The 16,063-nt window shown below is 29.7% G+C and overlaps 1 protein-coding gene across 1 annotated transcript; it reads right to left on the bottom strand.

The window, feature by feature from the left end:
* Positions 1–2,722: 2,722 nt before the first annotated feature.
* Positions 2,723–15,648, bottom strand: LOC105359440 (uncharacterized). Its single transcript, XM_011496051.1, has 16 exons — positions 15,485–15,648; positions 12,595–12,799; positions 12,313–12,509; positions 11,984–12,221; positions 11,442–11,598; positions 11,114–11,342; positions 10,722–10,993; positions 8,637–9,232; positions 7,774–8,382; positions 6,464–7,011; positions 5,865–6,019; positions 4,920–5,492; positions 4,226–4,401; positions 3,810–4,057; positions 3,395–3,658; positions 2,723–3,045 (listed from the first exon to the last, which is right to left on the bottom strand). Exons 1-16 carry the CDS (start codon positions 15,622–15,624, stop codon positions 2,871–2,873), a joined length of 4,782 nt encoding a protein of 1,593 aa, XP_011494353.1. The 5' UTR covers positions 15,625–15,648; the 3' UTR covers positions 2,723–2,870.
* Positions 15,649–16,063: the final 415 nt, after the last annotated feature.

The following is a 16,063-nucleotide window of genomic DNA, read 5'->3' as shown; positions in this document are numbered from 1 at the left end:
ATACGATAAAATTGTCAAAAAATTGAGTAATAAATATCTTAATTTTAATGAAGGGTTTAAAAATAGTGAAAATCAACTTGTACACGTCTCCTTTTGTTTTATTATAGAAAAAGATATAATTTTTTTATGATTTATAATTCGTTAAAACAAGTGGAGCATTCTCTTTTAAATGAAGTAAGATCAGCGTATCGACTTTCTTTTATCTTCCCTTTATATTTAAATCGTTAGGAAAGGGCAAAATGGCGCTCAGATTTGAAATAAAAACTCTATTACAAAATTCATGATTTCTCCAGTATCATTCAAACTTTTCTCAATATTTATCTTGTAATTATTAATAAATTTTTTTTACGCTGCATCGTCCAAGTAAGGCAAAGTATACATATGTCAGTATGTGATTGAACGTGCGCAATATTGTGACGCTTTATCGCTTATATATGCCTTAGCACAGACCATTTGTTTTTATTTCTCATTTTTTCATATACTTTAAATAATATAATTATCATTATAATCATTATAATTATTGTAATTTTAAAATATAATTTAAACAGAGGAACATTGCCATAGGCTGACCAAATTTACAATTATATAGAATTATTTTATATACTTGTACTTTGTTCCAATCTGATAACACCGTTTCAAAGTTTATATTTAATATCGATCACTTAATTCAACAAAAGTTAGAATGTATCACGGTACACAACGTGATAATGTTTTACAATCGTCGGGATTGAATTTTCCGCTATTGGTAATAAATCCGATGTTGTGATCTGTAGTACATCGAGTGTCACAACAAATAGCCAACATTTTGCTTTTGATTTTGACAATCGATGATTCACCCCACGCGCAAAGAATCCATCAATTGCGTGAATGCAACCGAATAATGACTGCTTTCCGTCGTTCTCAATTCTCGTAAAGCTAGATTTTGACATCAGCATTCAAAATGTTCCTGACTTATTACCAACGAGCTATGTAAGGTGATTACATCACTGGAGGCTCAGTTCAGCAAGAATTGCTTTATTTATGTCTTTGTCTATTGCATAGCTGTTTTGTCGTTCGCCCGAATATATCACACATCGGACGAAACCACTGATCGTCTGCCATTTTAGCAGAAAAAACGTCCACCGAATTCCAAGTCGGCTGTTGATATCTGTACGAACTAAATGCATTGGTTATACATTAAATATCCTCGTTTCGTGGCTTGTTTGTACCGCTAAAACTTTCGTGGCAAAAACCTTTCGGATTAACAACTATGAACTTGTAGTATTGATGTCAGCTCATTAGTCGTTGTATACTGTATATGCTTATGTCAAATGTCTTATGGCAGATTCACGCTCAGAATCCTTTGATATATTTAACGATTGCTCTTGAGCTCCAAAAATTTATTAGAATGATATGCTTATGGGCAGGGAAGATCCTCAGCCCAAACATTATCACTTCGGACCTACGATTGCCGAATTCTTAATCCAACTCCAGAGTTGAAAATATCCGTCTTTCAAGAATATCGCAACGTTATCGTTTTTGGTATCGCACTAGTCGATAAAATATTTTGATATTCTATGAATAACTGTATCGCTAATAACAACTATGATGAGTTAGACGCTTGGCTGCCATGACTGGAATGGGTTTTCTTACATCTTTTAAAGGTTGGAGGGAGTCCGCGTAAATGCCATATGACATAAACCTTAGTGAGGAAATATGTGATACCGTGACATCAATCAAGTTAAACGAAGCCAGCGATGAACGTCTTTTGTATGTTTAAATATAAATATATAAGTTAATGTAAATAATAATTATAATTAATATTACTATTATTACTATTACTATTACACGGCCTAATATTTTTTAGGTTTTTATAAAATCTAACAATACATCATCTCAACGAAATCTGAAATCTTTGTTCATGACTTATTATTATTTCTCTTCTTGCCTTATCACTTACTCTATTTTATATAGAATCTATTTTACGACAGTTCAACGTGTAGATATGCTTTATCATGCATCAAACTCAAACACTGAATATACATTAGATATTTCTTCATCTTGTAAATAAACTTTACATATGAATACTTATTAAAAATGTATAACAAAACTAAAAACATTTTTATAAAGTCATAAATTCATCAAAGAAATAGAAATACTTAGAATACTCGTTGTTCTATATTACGAATTCAAAATTATTGCATCTTCGTGCTAATTATGTTAAAATTTGACACATAATAAGCATATTGAAAAAAGCATGTTGAAAATTCTCAATTGTATTATTTAATTGCAAACGATGCTCATCATAATAAATAGCACAGTAAAATTATTTTCACTTTGAACGTTCGCTGCTTTCTCACTTTCTCTCACTTTTTTTCTCACTCTTCCTCTCACTTTTCTTTCCGTGGTTCTTTATTTTCAAATTCAACATATTGTGCAGTAGGAAACTGACATTATATTCATTTCTAACTTATATATATATATATACTTTTTTTTAATTTTACCTCAATAATTAGTTGACAATTCTTAAAATATGAATTTTTCTATTTTTTTCATTGTTACTGAATTTCTAAAATTACAATTAATAACAAATTAAAGTAAATTAAATAGAATTTCTACTTTAAAAAATTAATGTTACAATGTCAGTCACGTTATTTGCAAAAGAAAAAAACTTAAGTAAACGTTGCTTTCTTAATAATCCAGTTGGTGAAAAAAAAAAAAAAAAAAAAAAAAAAATTACAAAAACTGAAAGGTGCAAGTTTCCTGTTAAAAAGAAAAAAAAAGATAAAGAGAAGCATCAACCGTGCGTAGCACGAGGCAGTCTTCATAAACTGCATTTGACGTGCTTTGTGAAATGATGACTTGTAAATAACAATGGCTTGGAGTAAGCGTTATCGATGATTGAGAACGTTGGAAAACTGTCGATATTTAGTTTGTAGCTCGGGCATTTGCGCTAGCCCCTCCTCCATCAGGTTTCGCAACTTCGCCAAATCCGGTAAATTATCACACGATTCAATGTTCAATAATTCCGTGAAGTACTTTTCCCAGACAGCCTTTTTAGCGTACCTGATGCAAATTAATATTACTTACAATTTTATAATTGTATCGTAAAGCATTTGAATTTTTAAAAGCTTCGTTTTTATAAATTACAAATAATTTACACAGACGATAACTGCATTAATAAATGAAGTCTTTTTCGATAATCATATTCGCTACAATGTTAAACTCCCAAACTTTTCACATTGAAAGGGTCCTCAAAAATTACTTTCAAATTTATAATGTATAATTCGTTAAATTTAGATTACAGAAAGACGGACTTTATAAATAAGGATCAATATTTTACTGTAGTTTGAAATATTAAAATTAAAATTATAAAATTCAAAATTACAGTAATATTTAAATAAAAATAAATTACCTGGGTAATTTTGAATTGATATACCACTTCTTTCCACTCATTGAGACTTTCATATAGTTTCCAAAAAGGAGACAATGACTAGAAGCTGCTAGACAGTACAGATCGGTTTGGTAGGTCCATGGCTTTCCGGTCTGCATTTCGATGCATGTAAACTCCTCGGTTTTTATAATTTGCGTAAATTTGGTACCATCGGGAAATAAACTCATATCTATACTGCAGCCAAAGTCTATCAATTGAATTGTTGGTCTTACATCTTCGGATGGCCTATTATAAAATTAAAATAAAGCAAAATTAAATATTAGATTCAAATTATAAGAATGATTGTGTATTTATAAATAAATTATATAAAATTGTGTAAAATTAATGAATAAAATAAGTAATTGTAATAAGATTAAAATGAGTAAACATAAATTACATGTGCATTAAGAGAAAATTGTCAGGTTTAATATCAGCGTGTATAATCTGACACTTGTGCAAATATTCTACGATCTGCAACATTTCAATTGTAAAGAATATGGCTAGTGGTTCGCTGAGGGGCTTTCCTGTTGAAATCTTAATTTTATTCGTCACTTCTAATAGGGTGCCATATTTGGAAAATTCCGATACTAAAACACTACCGTTTTCCGCTATGTAAGACGTTTGAACGTCCATGAAACCCCGCAACTGAAATGTATACAGAAGAATTAATAAAAGTATAAATGACAATTTGTGTCTTTTAAATTTATACCTAAATTTGATTTAAGTCATTTTTATGAATAAAATTATTTTTCATTTTTGTAGTATTTGAAAACATTGGTCTATTAATAACAAGAGATTACGAAAGATACAAACCATATGTGGATTTGTGAGTCGAGATTTAACTTCCCTTGCAATATAATATTCCCAAACCCAAGCTGGCTTCTGTGTTTTCAATGCCACGACCTTTCGGGTTTGCAAATTAGTACCCTTAAATACGGTTCCATACGTTCCTTTTCCAAGGCACTTGTCCAAATCATACATATCGTTCCCTGATTAACAAAACAAAATATGTTAAAACGTTAAACAAAATTCAAGATCCTCGTCGTGAGTTTAACGTAGAAACATACAATATTGATTTAAATAAAAAAAATTAAAATCAAATTCCGTTTGCTCAATAAATGTTTCATTTTATATACAATCTAATTTAAAGTATTCGCCGTAATATTCTAATTTCGTATTTATATAAATTTTTGCAAAATTAACAAATCATCACTATATTGGTTAACTATGAATTGGTCTGTAAAATGTAAAATTTATTTGATAGTCAAAAAGTTCTTTATAACTATCTAGTATAAAGTACTTTTATACATTTCTACGCTTTTAATTTAAAGTTGTCTTTATGCCTTTATGTGTAATTTATGTCTATATGTAATTGTAGTTATGAATTCAAATATCTATAAAATTTCATTAGAAGGCAAGAGTCTTTAATTATCAAGTTTCAATTTATCTATTTAGTTTAATCTAATTTGTCTTCAATTTATCTATAGTTACAATTATCTTCACTTACCAAGTGTCACAGTACTAGAAGGCACAAACTTGATTAGATTGCTAGTGAGCTTAGCGTAGCCATCCGCGTGGTGAGGTTTGGGAAACTTCATTCTCCTCAACAGACCAGCAATAAGGTCCTTGTCGAAGGGGTTGATGTCACCATCTGGCAATTCGAAGGGTGGCTCCTCTTTTGTCTCAACCTCCTCCTCGTCCTCGAGCATCCGTTCCATTGGCTCTTGGTACTCGCAGTCCATCGAGCTGTCCAACTGCTGTTGTTGCTGCTGGAGCTGGTGAGGCGGTGGTTGCTTTGCATCACTGTCATCCAAAGCTGGGAGTGACGGGTGATCTGGGGTAGTCGTGTCAGCCAGTGATCTGTTAAAGCTGATAGATTTATGTAAGTCGCAGTTAGTTTTGATTTCCGTAGTGATCTGGTCGACGTTCCGCTGTACAGTGCGTGGACTTTGGGCGTGAACAGCCTGTATGTGAGCTCGCATCTTTTGTTCATATGTGATGTGTTGCTGTTGCTGTTGTTGTTGCTCATAACCGCCGACGGTGCCACTGCTCGCCAAATAATGATCGTTTGTCGCGGTGTCTAGAATATAATAATAAGACGCACTGAGTTCATATAGCATATATGGCAATATTTAATATGGCAATATTTAATATGACAATTTGCAAACGAGATGTCGTGTCAAGATGAGTTTGTACATAGGTGGTAATTAATATGGTAAAAATTAATGTAAAGACATATCTTTTTTGTATCGTTTTTACGAATAAATTAGTTATATCAATTCGTCCTACTTCTTTTGCCACGATACTTTAGCAATGCATTTTACTAAGTTCCCCCTATATCTCATTAATGATACAAATTTAATCTAATAATTAAAAATTGAATAATAACAGAAGTGTATGAGATAATTTATTATAATTTCCATAAGCTGTAATTTATAAATAAATTATTTACCATTTACAGTTGACTGTTCTTTAATTGTCGGAAGATCATCACGAGTTATAGTAAATCCAGTTCGAGTAGTTCCACTGCTTGCAGAACTACTGGAGACGTATTCTCTGGTTGATTCCATTATTACACTTAATTTTTCGTCTAATTCTCCGGCAACTGGCATACCTTGAACACTAACAATAAAGAACTTAATAAATATTTGTACGTTTAATATGAATAATTACTAGTAAATATGGCTCACTGTATTTTCTATATTTAAAAACTTTGATGTATCTAAGTTATAAAAAGTATATAAATGACTTGTATTTTATTTGTAAAAGAATACAGTGTTACAGACATTAATTATATAATACATACAATTCAAATCAATTATTTTAAAACTCTTTTAATGTTTAAAAATAAAAGAATACAAAAGAACGTACGATGGTGTAACAGGTTGGCTCGAGTACTGCTGTTGATGATGGTGAAGATGATGCTGCTGTTGATGCTGAGGCTGAATTTGTTGTTGATGCTGAGACTGAATCTGCTGTTGATGCTGAATTTGTTGTTGCTGTTCATGTTGATGTTGCTGCTGATGCTGCTGTTGTTGTTGTTGTTGATGATGATGATGATGATGCTGCTGCTGTTGTTGATGATGTTGTTGTTGTTGTTGTTGATGATGATGATGATGAAGCTGCTGCTGCACATCTTTTGGGGACTTGTAGGCCTTGAAATGATTAGTCACAGGAGTGGACGCAATGAGAGGTCGATTAAAAGTATCGGTGTAACAAGTCTCATTTACACCCGGTAACGGTGAAATGCCTAAGCTGTCATCTATATACAAATTATTCTCATCCTGATGTTGATGCTGCTGCTGCTGTTGTTGTTGTTGTTGTTGTTGCTGCTGCTGCTGCTGCGGTGGTGGTAGTGGTGGTGGTGGTGGTTGTTGTTGTTGTTGTTGTTGTTTGATGACACTATCCTCGACAGAAGTGTTGTAGTCAAGGCCCACAGCTGCGTTTTCTTTGTCCTCGGCACTTTCGAGATATTTCAGATCGCGCCGATTCATACCTGGTGATTTTATGTGAGGCAGCTCAGTAGGCATACGATAAGGCGAAGGCTTATTGTTGCCACTACCTTCGGCGCTGGGATCAACATACGGCGAGAAATGCACCTACATCATCAAAACCATTATCACTATATTGCTAGAGAAAATCTAGATACATTTAAAAAACAATTTCCACGATATCAATCAATCTGTCGTCTACATCAAAATATTTTCTGTAAAATACTTGCAAATAAATAATATACCATACAAAGATTGCCTTAGCAAATTTGGAACCTACTTACTTAATATATTTCAAAAATTTAAGTTGGTATATTAGTTTACATAATACATTACAATTTCCGCTTTTAAGTGCCATGTTAATGTTCATACTATAAATTGAATGATAGTATTTAAATAAAAACAAAAAACAAAAACAAAAAAAACTACATAAGTAGTGAGATTGAATTAGGCCAGGCCATTGTATTTATAGTCAATTTTATTCTCCAAATAATTGTATAAGTCTATAAAATATTAATTCATGCTTATTTAGTAATTTAAAGAAAATACATTTATTTCAAATATGCATAACATGGGGTTCATATCTATTTTGCTACAGAGTTTTAAATAAATATTATTCTTTATAAATAAAATAAAATATTTATAATTTTTGTAATATATGTATGTATATTATTAAGTTTACACTGAACAATGGTTCATATTTGGGAATTTACAATGATAAAAATTAAATTAAAATTATTATATATTTGTGACGTCTATGATCCATGATTTAATATTATTTTACTTTAAAAAATTGCTTAGGGCATTGATAAGATTGTTTTAACGGATAAAAATAAAAAATGTCTATTATTTTTTCAATTAAAATTGTACCTGTTTCTGCGACTGTTCAATACTAGAGTGAGCCGACTGGAGAGGTGAAGCATATGGTTGTGGATAGCCCATATTGTTTGGCACAACGTTATTGTACATATGATGCTGCTGTGCAACTTGTTGATGATGTTGAGGATGTTGACCAAGCTGCGAATGTTGAAGGTGGGACTGCTGCTGGTGAGGATGTTGAGGATGATGAGGATGGTGTTGAAGGTGTTGGGATGAATTGAGATGTGGCGGAGGACTCAAATGTTGGGATGCATTTATATGTGGAGAGGCATTGAGGTGTTGTTGTTGAGTGAGCTGGGGATGTTGCATGTGCTGTTGTTGCATATGTTGGACGGGCAGCTGCATATGTTGTGGATAATGATGCTGGGGAGGCGATTGATGGTGTATTGCATGTGGCGGGGTCTGATGCTGAGGCAACTGATGTTGGGGCGTCATATGCGGTGAAACTTGCTGATGATGATGTTGATGTTGATGCTGCTGCTGCTGCTGTAATAGTACTTGATGGTGATGAGATGACTGGAGCTGTTGATGGTGCTGAGCATGATGATGATGTGGCTGCTGTTGAGGTATAGATTGGAGATGCTGATCGTGATGTGGTTGCTAAAAATTATTTTCATATGGAATAGTGAATATTAAGTTTTTAGTATTACAATAAATACTATAAGCTATAATTTTAGTATTTGCATTGCCTTTAATTTCCAACAAACATTATTTTCTTATTTCAAAGTAAAATTTTATGAATTACATTGCGTTTTGATATTTAAAATATTATAAGATAAACTAATTATTTTTTAAAAACTACCCTTGATTAACTTATTTATACACTAACAAAATGAAGAGATATAATAACATACCTGCATGGAATAATGAAAAGTATTTTGGATCACCGAATGATTGCCAAAAGAATTTTGATGTTCATGATTTGAATAAGAATTATGAAAGTGATGATTCTCTTGATCGTTGTAAGCTTGCACTGAACCATAGTTCTGCTGTTGTTGTTGCTGTTGCTGTTGATGTAGCTTATTGTTTGCGACAACGTTTTGCGTCATTGAACTGTCCATGTGAATGTCGAATGAAATTTTGCCTCTGATATCACTACGCATCCTATGCACAATGGGACTGGGCATCATACGGCTTGAATTACTGTTAGGTGACTGCCAAAGATCTTGCACCGCACTAATAGCCTCTTTTGTATTCACGGTCATACTCTGGCTAAGTAAATGCTGCTCGTCCGTTGACGAATGATGCTGACTCAAAAATCCTGAACTTTGAAGACTCTGTTGTTGTTGTTGTTGTTGTTGTTGTTGTTGTTGCTGCTGCTGCTGAAGACGTTTCATCTCATTTTGTTCTACCTCATATAACATCTGACGTTTAAGCTCCGCCTCACGGAGACGCTGTTGTCGCTCAAGTTCTAATTGCTCATTCTGCAAACGCTGTTGCCGCTGTCTCTCTAAACATCAAGAAGATAATTGGTTTTTAATGTAATTGAATAATATTTTATACTTTCTCATATTATAAATATTTAAGATTAAATGAATACATCATTTTGATTAACGAAATCATTATGTACATCTTTTTTAAACAAGTATAATATCTCAATATAAGCTTATAATAGTTATTATTGAATTATATGTATTTATACGTAAATACTATTACAATAATATATGAGAACTACAAACTCAAATAAAAACTATAAAAACAATTCTAAACACATATAATATCAAATTCTAAAATTTGCAGTTAAAATGTTAATTCATTAATTAATTAGATTAAAGCATGTAACATCAAATAGATAGGTAAGAAAAAATATCAAGCTCAAAATATAAATTAGAAGAAGCTCTTAATTTAAAAATTAAAAATAATTAGCGAGATAAATTACGATGTAAAGATACAATGTTCAACAATCATTTTCTATATTATATAATACTCTCTCTCTCTCTCTCTCTGTAATAAATATATAAAAAATTGATAATGTTTAAATAACATAAAAACGATAGTTTTTAGAAATTTTTAACGATGTTTTTGTTGAGTCAAATTCATTTCAAGTCAATACACAATCACATATTACATTGACAGAAATGAAAAAGATTTAATTAATACATATGAATATTACAATACTAAATGTTAAAATAGATTTATTATAACAAAATTGTACTCAAAATTGATTTAACAGAGATTACCAATGCCTGCAAATATATATATATATATATATATATATATATATATATATATATAGTGTATTGTGTTAAAATACTTAAAATACACGACAATCTGAACAGAGAAAAACTTATTAATTATAAGATCGACGAATGATTGATATAAATAAATGGTTGATAGCCATTTTAACATAATATTATCAGAGTTAGAAATTAAAATATATTAAAATAGTAGATTTTCATAATTAAATCATAATGAAAGAATAGAAATAATTGAAACTTTCTTAAATTTCACATAAATTAGTAACCTGCATTAAGTTCAATTATGTATGACAATTACTCAGAGTAAGGATATCAGTCGCTCACTTATACAATTGCACAAGTAACAATACAATACGAGTATAGATGAAATATGAGAAATTTGGAATTTTTAATAGAAAAAATACAAACATGAAAAAAAAAAGAAATAAAATATGCCAAAAATAAAAATACTTATAAAATGGAAAAAATTAAGCACTTCGACATTATTATAAAATCGATTATTTCATCATGTCGTCATAAAACATAAAAAAGAAACAAGTGTTTCTGACGCAAAAAAGTTTTAATAGTGTTAGCCAAGGTCTTATAACAAAGTCTTACGATTATTATAACTGTATTTTAAGTGCCACTAGCTAGTACTTAAAAAAAAAAAATGCAAAAAAAAATGTTTGTTATACTTTAAAAGAAGATAAGATTGAATTATAAATTTATTCTTTTATTTACAAATAAATTATGAATTCATACCAATTTCAGCTTCACGTTGCTGTTGTTCAATGTGTCTTTGCCTTTCCAATTCAACTTCTCTCTGTTGCTGTTCTAATAACCTTTGTCTTTCTAATTCAACTTCTCTGTGTTGCTGATCAAGCCTTCGTCTTTCTACATTTTGGCGCTCTAATTCCTCTAAATGATTGTCATGGTGTATCTGATGTCTCAAATCATTTAATTTTGATATGGAATGTTGATCTAAGTTATTTACTTCTTCCATGTGCCCGTTTAAAGGCAGATTTTTGTGTCGCCTGGAAAAATTAAGTTTAAAAATGTAAATCCTTATATAATTTAGATATTTCATCAAATTTGAGCTCTTCTAATCAATTAATCAAATTAAAGGTTGATTAGAGGAATTATATAAAACATACCTTTCAAGATATTTTTGAGCTCTAATTTCTTCCAAGCTCCTGTCCATGTTATTGGCATAAACTAAATCTTTGGGATAATGAGGTTTTAATGTAATACTTGAATTAGGCACATCTGGAACAAATACAGGCACCATAAAGTGCTCGTTATATTTACTATCATCAAAAAATGAAATATGATTTGGAAATAGTCTTAGTTTATCCATATTAATCTCTTCGGTATCTTCATGTACTAAAACAAAAACATTTATATATGCGTTATACATGTTTGTGCATGCATATGAGGTAGATGTATATGAATGTGTATATCAAATTTGAAAATTGGCATTACCTTTGAACGACGGTTTAATTGCGGATGATATCAATGGGCACTTTCTTGAATTACTATTCCAGGGTCCAGGTTTAATGGTATTTTCTTTATGCACCGTATCTTGAATTGGAACATGATCTAATATACTAGAACCTTTCATTTCACCGGACGTTTCATCCTAAAGATTGCAATGAAATTTTAATTCTTTTATCAAATTACTTAATTTTGTTCGCATGATATATTACTAAATATAATAGAACACCATTTAATGTGAACAATCGATTGGTAAAGTACTATTTGAAATTATTTATATTTTGTGCAAAAAAAAAATACGTATTTCATATTAAAAGATCAAGGCAATTATCATGTTTAAATTACTTAAATTCAGAACTTAAAAGACCAAATATACTATGGTAGCCGTAAACAGTATAAAATCAAAAATATAAAATGCGAAATTATCCCGAGTAAAAATAAAAAACATAAAATGTTGATCATATGGTCGTCAATTAATTTGAGCTGCTGATCAATTAATGAAGTGCTAATTTAAACAAGAATTTTCGTACCTGGTATATTTGAATAACAGCATTTGGCTTTTGTGCGTGGTTCATTGAGCTCATCTGCTGTGGAATTGCACCTGGCATATAATCACGCACTCGATGTCCCGTTCGAACGCTGCCTACTCTTTTTCCAGCTTTGATAGCCTTCAAAGAACTGAAAGCTTGTCTTTGTTCGGCTAAAGAAATTTCGTTTCTATCGTCATTGCGTCCGAGCATCTTTCGGGCAACAGCTAGTTGAAAATTTCTATAATTGAATGAATATTGTTAAAAATAACGTCAATTCATATTGTAAACGTGAAAATGAAATACTGCATATCAAGCGATTGCAGACGTACTTGTGAGCGTAGTCTAATTCTTCTCTCGGTTCAGCTCGGCAGCTCATACCAATCATATATACTTCGTCTGCTCTTTTAAAATCTTCAACCTGCTCCAGTTCGAATGACCATGCACGATACAAATCGGCAACCATTGTACCAATCCCATTATTGTATAAAAGCTGATACATTTCTAAAGGATTTGTTTGCGCACTTATCTAAAACGTTTTCATAAAATCATTATCCCTATATTGTTTCGCATGAATAAAATTTTATTCTACGCGCATCTGTGTATACACTTACATAGTTTATCCATAATCGAATAAACCTTCGATCTTGATGATATTTTGTTTCTTTTTCAAAATTTGTTAAGCATTCTTGTAAAAGCCTTCCTAATGGGCTTTCATGACCACTTTTAGGATAACTTTGCTCTACCCACGAAATATAATCGTACCAATTTTCTAAAGGATCCTCTCCTACATAGTTTTTGATGGTATCTTCGTACATTCTAAAAAGATGATAATATTATAATATAAAAAAATTCCTTTTTATTTTATCGCATAAAACAATAAACACAAATTTTATCGACCGCTTTAATTCTGTATAAAAATTGTTTTCAATCACATAAAAATGTCAACCCTGTTTTCTTTTCATCTTTTTTTTTCTTCTTCTTCTACAACATAAAATTATTACTATCTACTTTTGTATATATTTTCACTTTTATTTTTTATTTCATCTTTTTCGAAATTGTTATTATTCTTATTATTACATAGATCAGAGAACATCGTTTTTTCTTAACAAAACGAAATTCTTAACTGTGTATACGTTTTATATTTATATTTATATTTATACATTTTACACTATGCTTTTTGGATCAATTTAGAAATGGAAATTTAAAGTATAGGATTAAATTCCAACATAAGAATACAGTTTATTGTCTGTTCGAAGTGATACAATTTATATATAATACGTATAAATTATTATTGTAAATCAGCTGTAATTAAAAGATATTATATTCAAATTTATTGTATTAAATTCATCAAAATATTACTAGATTGAACTAATCCTACGTATATGTACTAATGCCGAGCCAACAACTTGGAACATTTTCGTATCAGAAAATAAATAAATCAGAAAAAATAGTTAAAGTATTTTTCTTTAAAATGATAAAAAAGACTAATATGACATCGTAAATTTATTAGCAAATTATTTATGAACTACTATTCATGAATTATATAAAATAAAACTTTATTTTTTTTTTTTTTAAATTAGTATTCAAGCAGTCAGACAGACCTATATTTAAACTCAATACCAAACTGAGAAATGTTTGTTTAATTAAATCCTTTCTAGACAAACAAAGAGTCGATAAAAGTATTACTTTACGCAACTGTCTATGAAAAAAAAAACAAAAAACAAAAAATTTTGTAATTTAAAAAATAATTGTAATATTTTATTGGAAATTATTGTTTAGAAAATTCCGAAAAGGTCCTTTAAGATACAAACAGCATTAAAAATTAAATGCCATATGAATTATTAAGCAAATCATAATTCTATTAAATCTGAAAATGTATGTAAATCAATCGATGTTTTAGTCTTGTTTAAACGATTAATGTAGCGCTATTTATTTAATTTATATGCATGCATTTGTAGCCTAGATAAAAATAATATATATCACTAGTTTAAATATTTAATACGTATACATTCGCATACGTAATGTGCATTGCTGATTCAACTTTGTTAAAATATTACCAGATGCGGGAATGGCACGAGTATTTAAAAAAAAAATCCATACACAGTTACAGACATAATCAGAGCATATTCATTATAATAATACGAAATCTGGTCAATTTTACGTGCACCGTGTGTACCCGCCATATTTAATAAGGTAAGAATATCATACAAAGTGTTAAGCAATACGTGTACCACAATCACATAAATTGTTATCACAAGATTAGTTAGAATTTCTTTTTGTATGATAACGATAATCTATTGTAAATTAATTAATTTAAAAACCGCTGTGCTACGTGGTTGTATCTCAGCAAAAGATGACGGTCTGCTATCTGCTCGTCAGTTGTTATTAACTCGATATATCAGAGATATATAGATTGTGCATACTCAACAAGAATAATGGAATATTTTTCATGTAAAAATCAAAATTTGTGATAATGGTTTTTACTATTTACTTTTACTGGGCATTGTAACCGCACTTACATAAATGCATACATTCAGGTAAGCAGCATGCATGCATTAAAAAAAAAAAAATTGCAAATACGACAAGACTAGTATAGATGAATTAGTTTGCGTAAATATTGTAAAATGTGCTCTGTGTTTAATTTATTAGATTGAAATCTTTCTAGCATTATTTACAGCCTTCATTAAACCAATAGTGATGAAATTTACCTGATTTACATCCTGTAATCCTTTTTAAAATACCGATTATTTCAGTAAAGCTTAGATTAAAAAGTGAATTCTTTTGTCCTATACCTTTGCTTTAAATAATTATTATAACTATGAAATAAATATTATAACTATCGAATTTGCCAAATATATAACAAATATGTTTTAATTACCTGGGCTACCATTTACAGAACAATACGCGCAGAATAATACATAGTACTTGTGTGAATATACTTTAAGTATTGTATATGCTTGAGTTACTTAAAGTCTGCAAGATAATAACTAGTATAAGTTTCATAGTTAACGCAAGAAAGATATATGGCAAATAAGAAAGTTCAGGCTGTTAAAATTCGACTCAAAAATAAACGGTCAGTGGAAAATACGAGAAACAAAACGTATGTCACCTTATACATTATTTTTCATCTTAATTTGCTTTTCAATACATGTATGTAATTCCAATTTCTAATGCACTATATATTATTTACCAATGTAATATTGTATAAAAACTTGTAATATTTTATAGTTAATATGCGAAATTACGTTATTTGTATGTTTATTTGTAACTGTATTATCAATTCGATGATATAATTCATATTTAAAGTTTATATTGTTGATTCTCTTTAAAAAAAAAAGACTATTTTCATAATGAAACAAATTCTATTTTATTTTACCATAAAAAGACAGTTATTATTATTATTATTATTTTCAATTAAAAACTATTTTAATAAAGTTAAAGGAAATTTCATTTTCAATTATCTTTAATTTGATATTTTATTATCATTAAAATTGTACTCACTGTCTTTCTTGTTGGAGCAACTGTTGAGCTTCGATATCTTCTTGGGCACGAAGAGCAGTACCAAGCTGAGTTGCATTTCTTCCATGTCTCAAAGGTTGAATGTTCTCTTTATAAAGAGCAATAACTGTCGCTGGATCCATTTTTCTACTTTATAATTTTCTTTACACATCCTGTAAATAATATAAATAAAACAAAAATTAATTTACTAAGTTTTTATACTAAAATTGAGTCAAATTTATAAATTTTAAAATAACAATATTATATTTTTAGACTATTTTGTACTGTATAAAAAGTAATATCTTATTTTAAAAAATTGGAAAAAATCATTTAATTTATCAGCCATAACAATTGTATAATAATAAATTAAATTCAAGTAGATAATATAAAAATAGGTTAATTCAGTTATTTCTTCAAATACTGCATAATAAAATTAATATTTTACTTATCAATTTAAATATTTTTTATAATTTTATAATTAAGAATACTAAATAGTTTTAATACAATATTTTTATAAAATAACTATAACTTATCAATAATTTATTTGGAAAGTACTTGTATGACTAATATAAATAGTTACGT

Source organism: Ceratosolen solmsi, unplaced genomic scaffold, assembly GCF_000503995.2.
Source record: "Ceratosolen solmsi marchali unplaced genomic scaffold, CerSol_1.0 scaffold11, whole genome shotgun sequence".
Taxonomy (NCBI): Eukaryota; Metazoa; Arthropoda; class Insecta; order Hymenoptera; family Agaonidae; genus Ceratosolen; species Ceratosolen solmsi.
This window is presented reverse-complemented; position numbering and strand designations above follow the sequence as displayed.

Coding starts and splice junctions, on each gene's coding strand:
- LOC105359440 (XM_011496051.1), bottom strand. CDS start 15,624: ATGGATCCAGCGACAGTTATTGCTCTTTATAAAGAGAACATTCAACCT. Junction 12,800..15,484: donor TTGCTCCAACAAGAAAGACA/GTGAGTACAATT, acceptor TCATCTTTTTAG/AATGTACGAAGATACCATCA. Junction 8,383..8,636: donor CTTTTCATTATTCCATGCAG/GTATGTTATTAT, acceptor AATAATTTTTAG/CAACCACATCACGATCAGCA.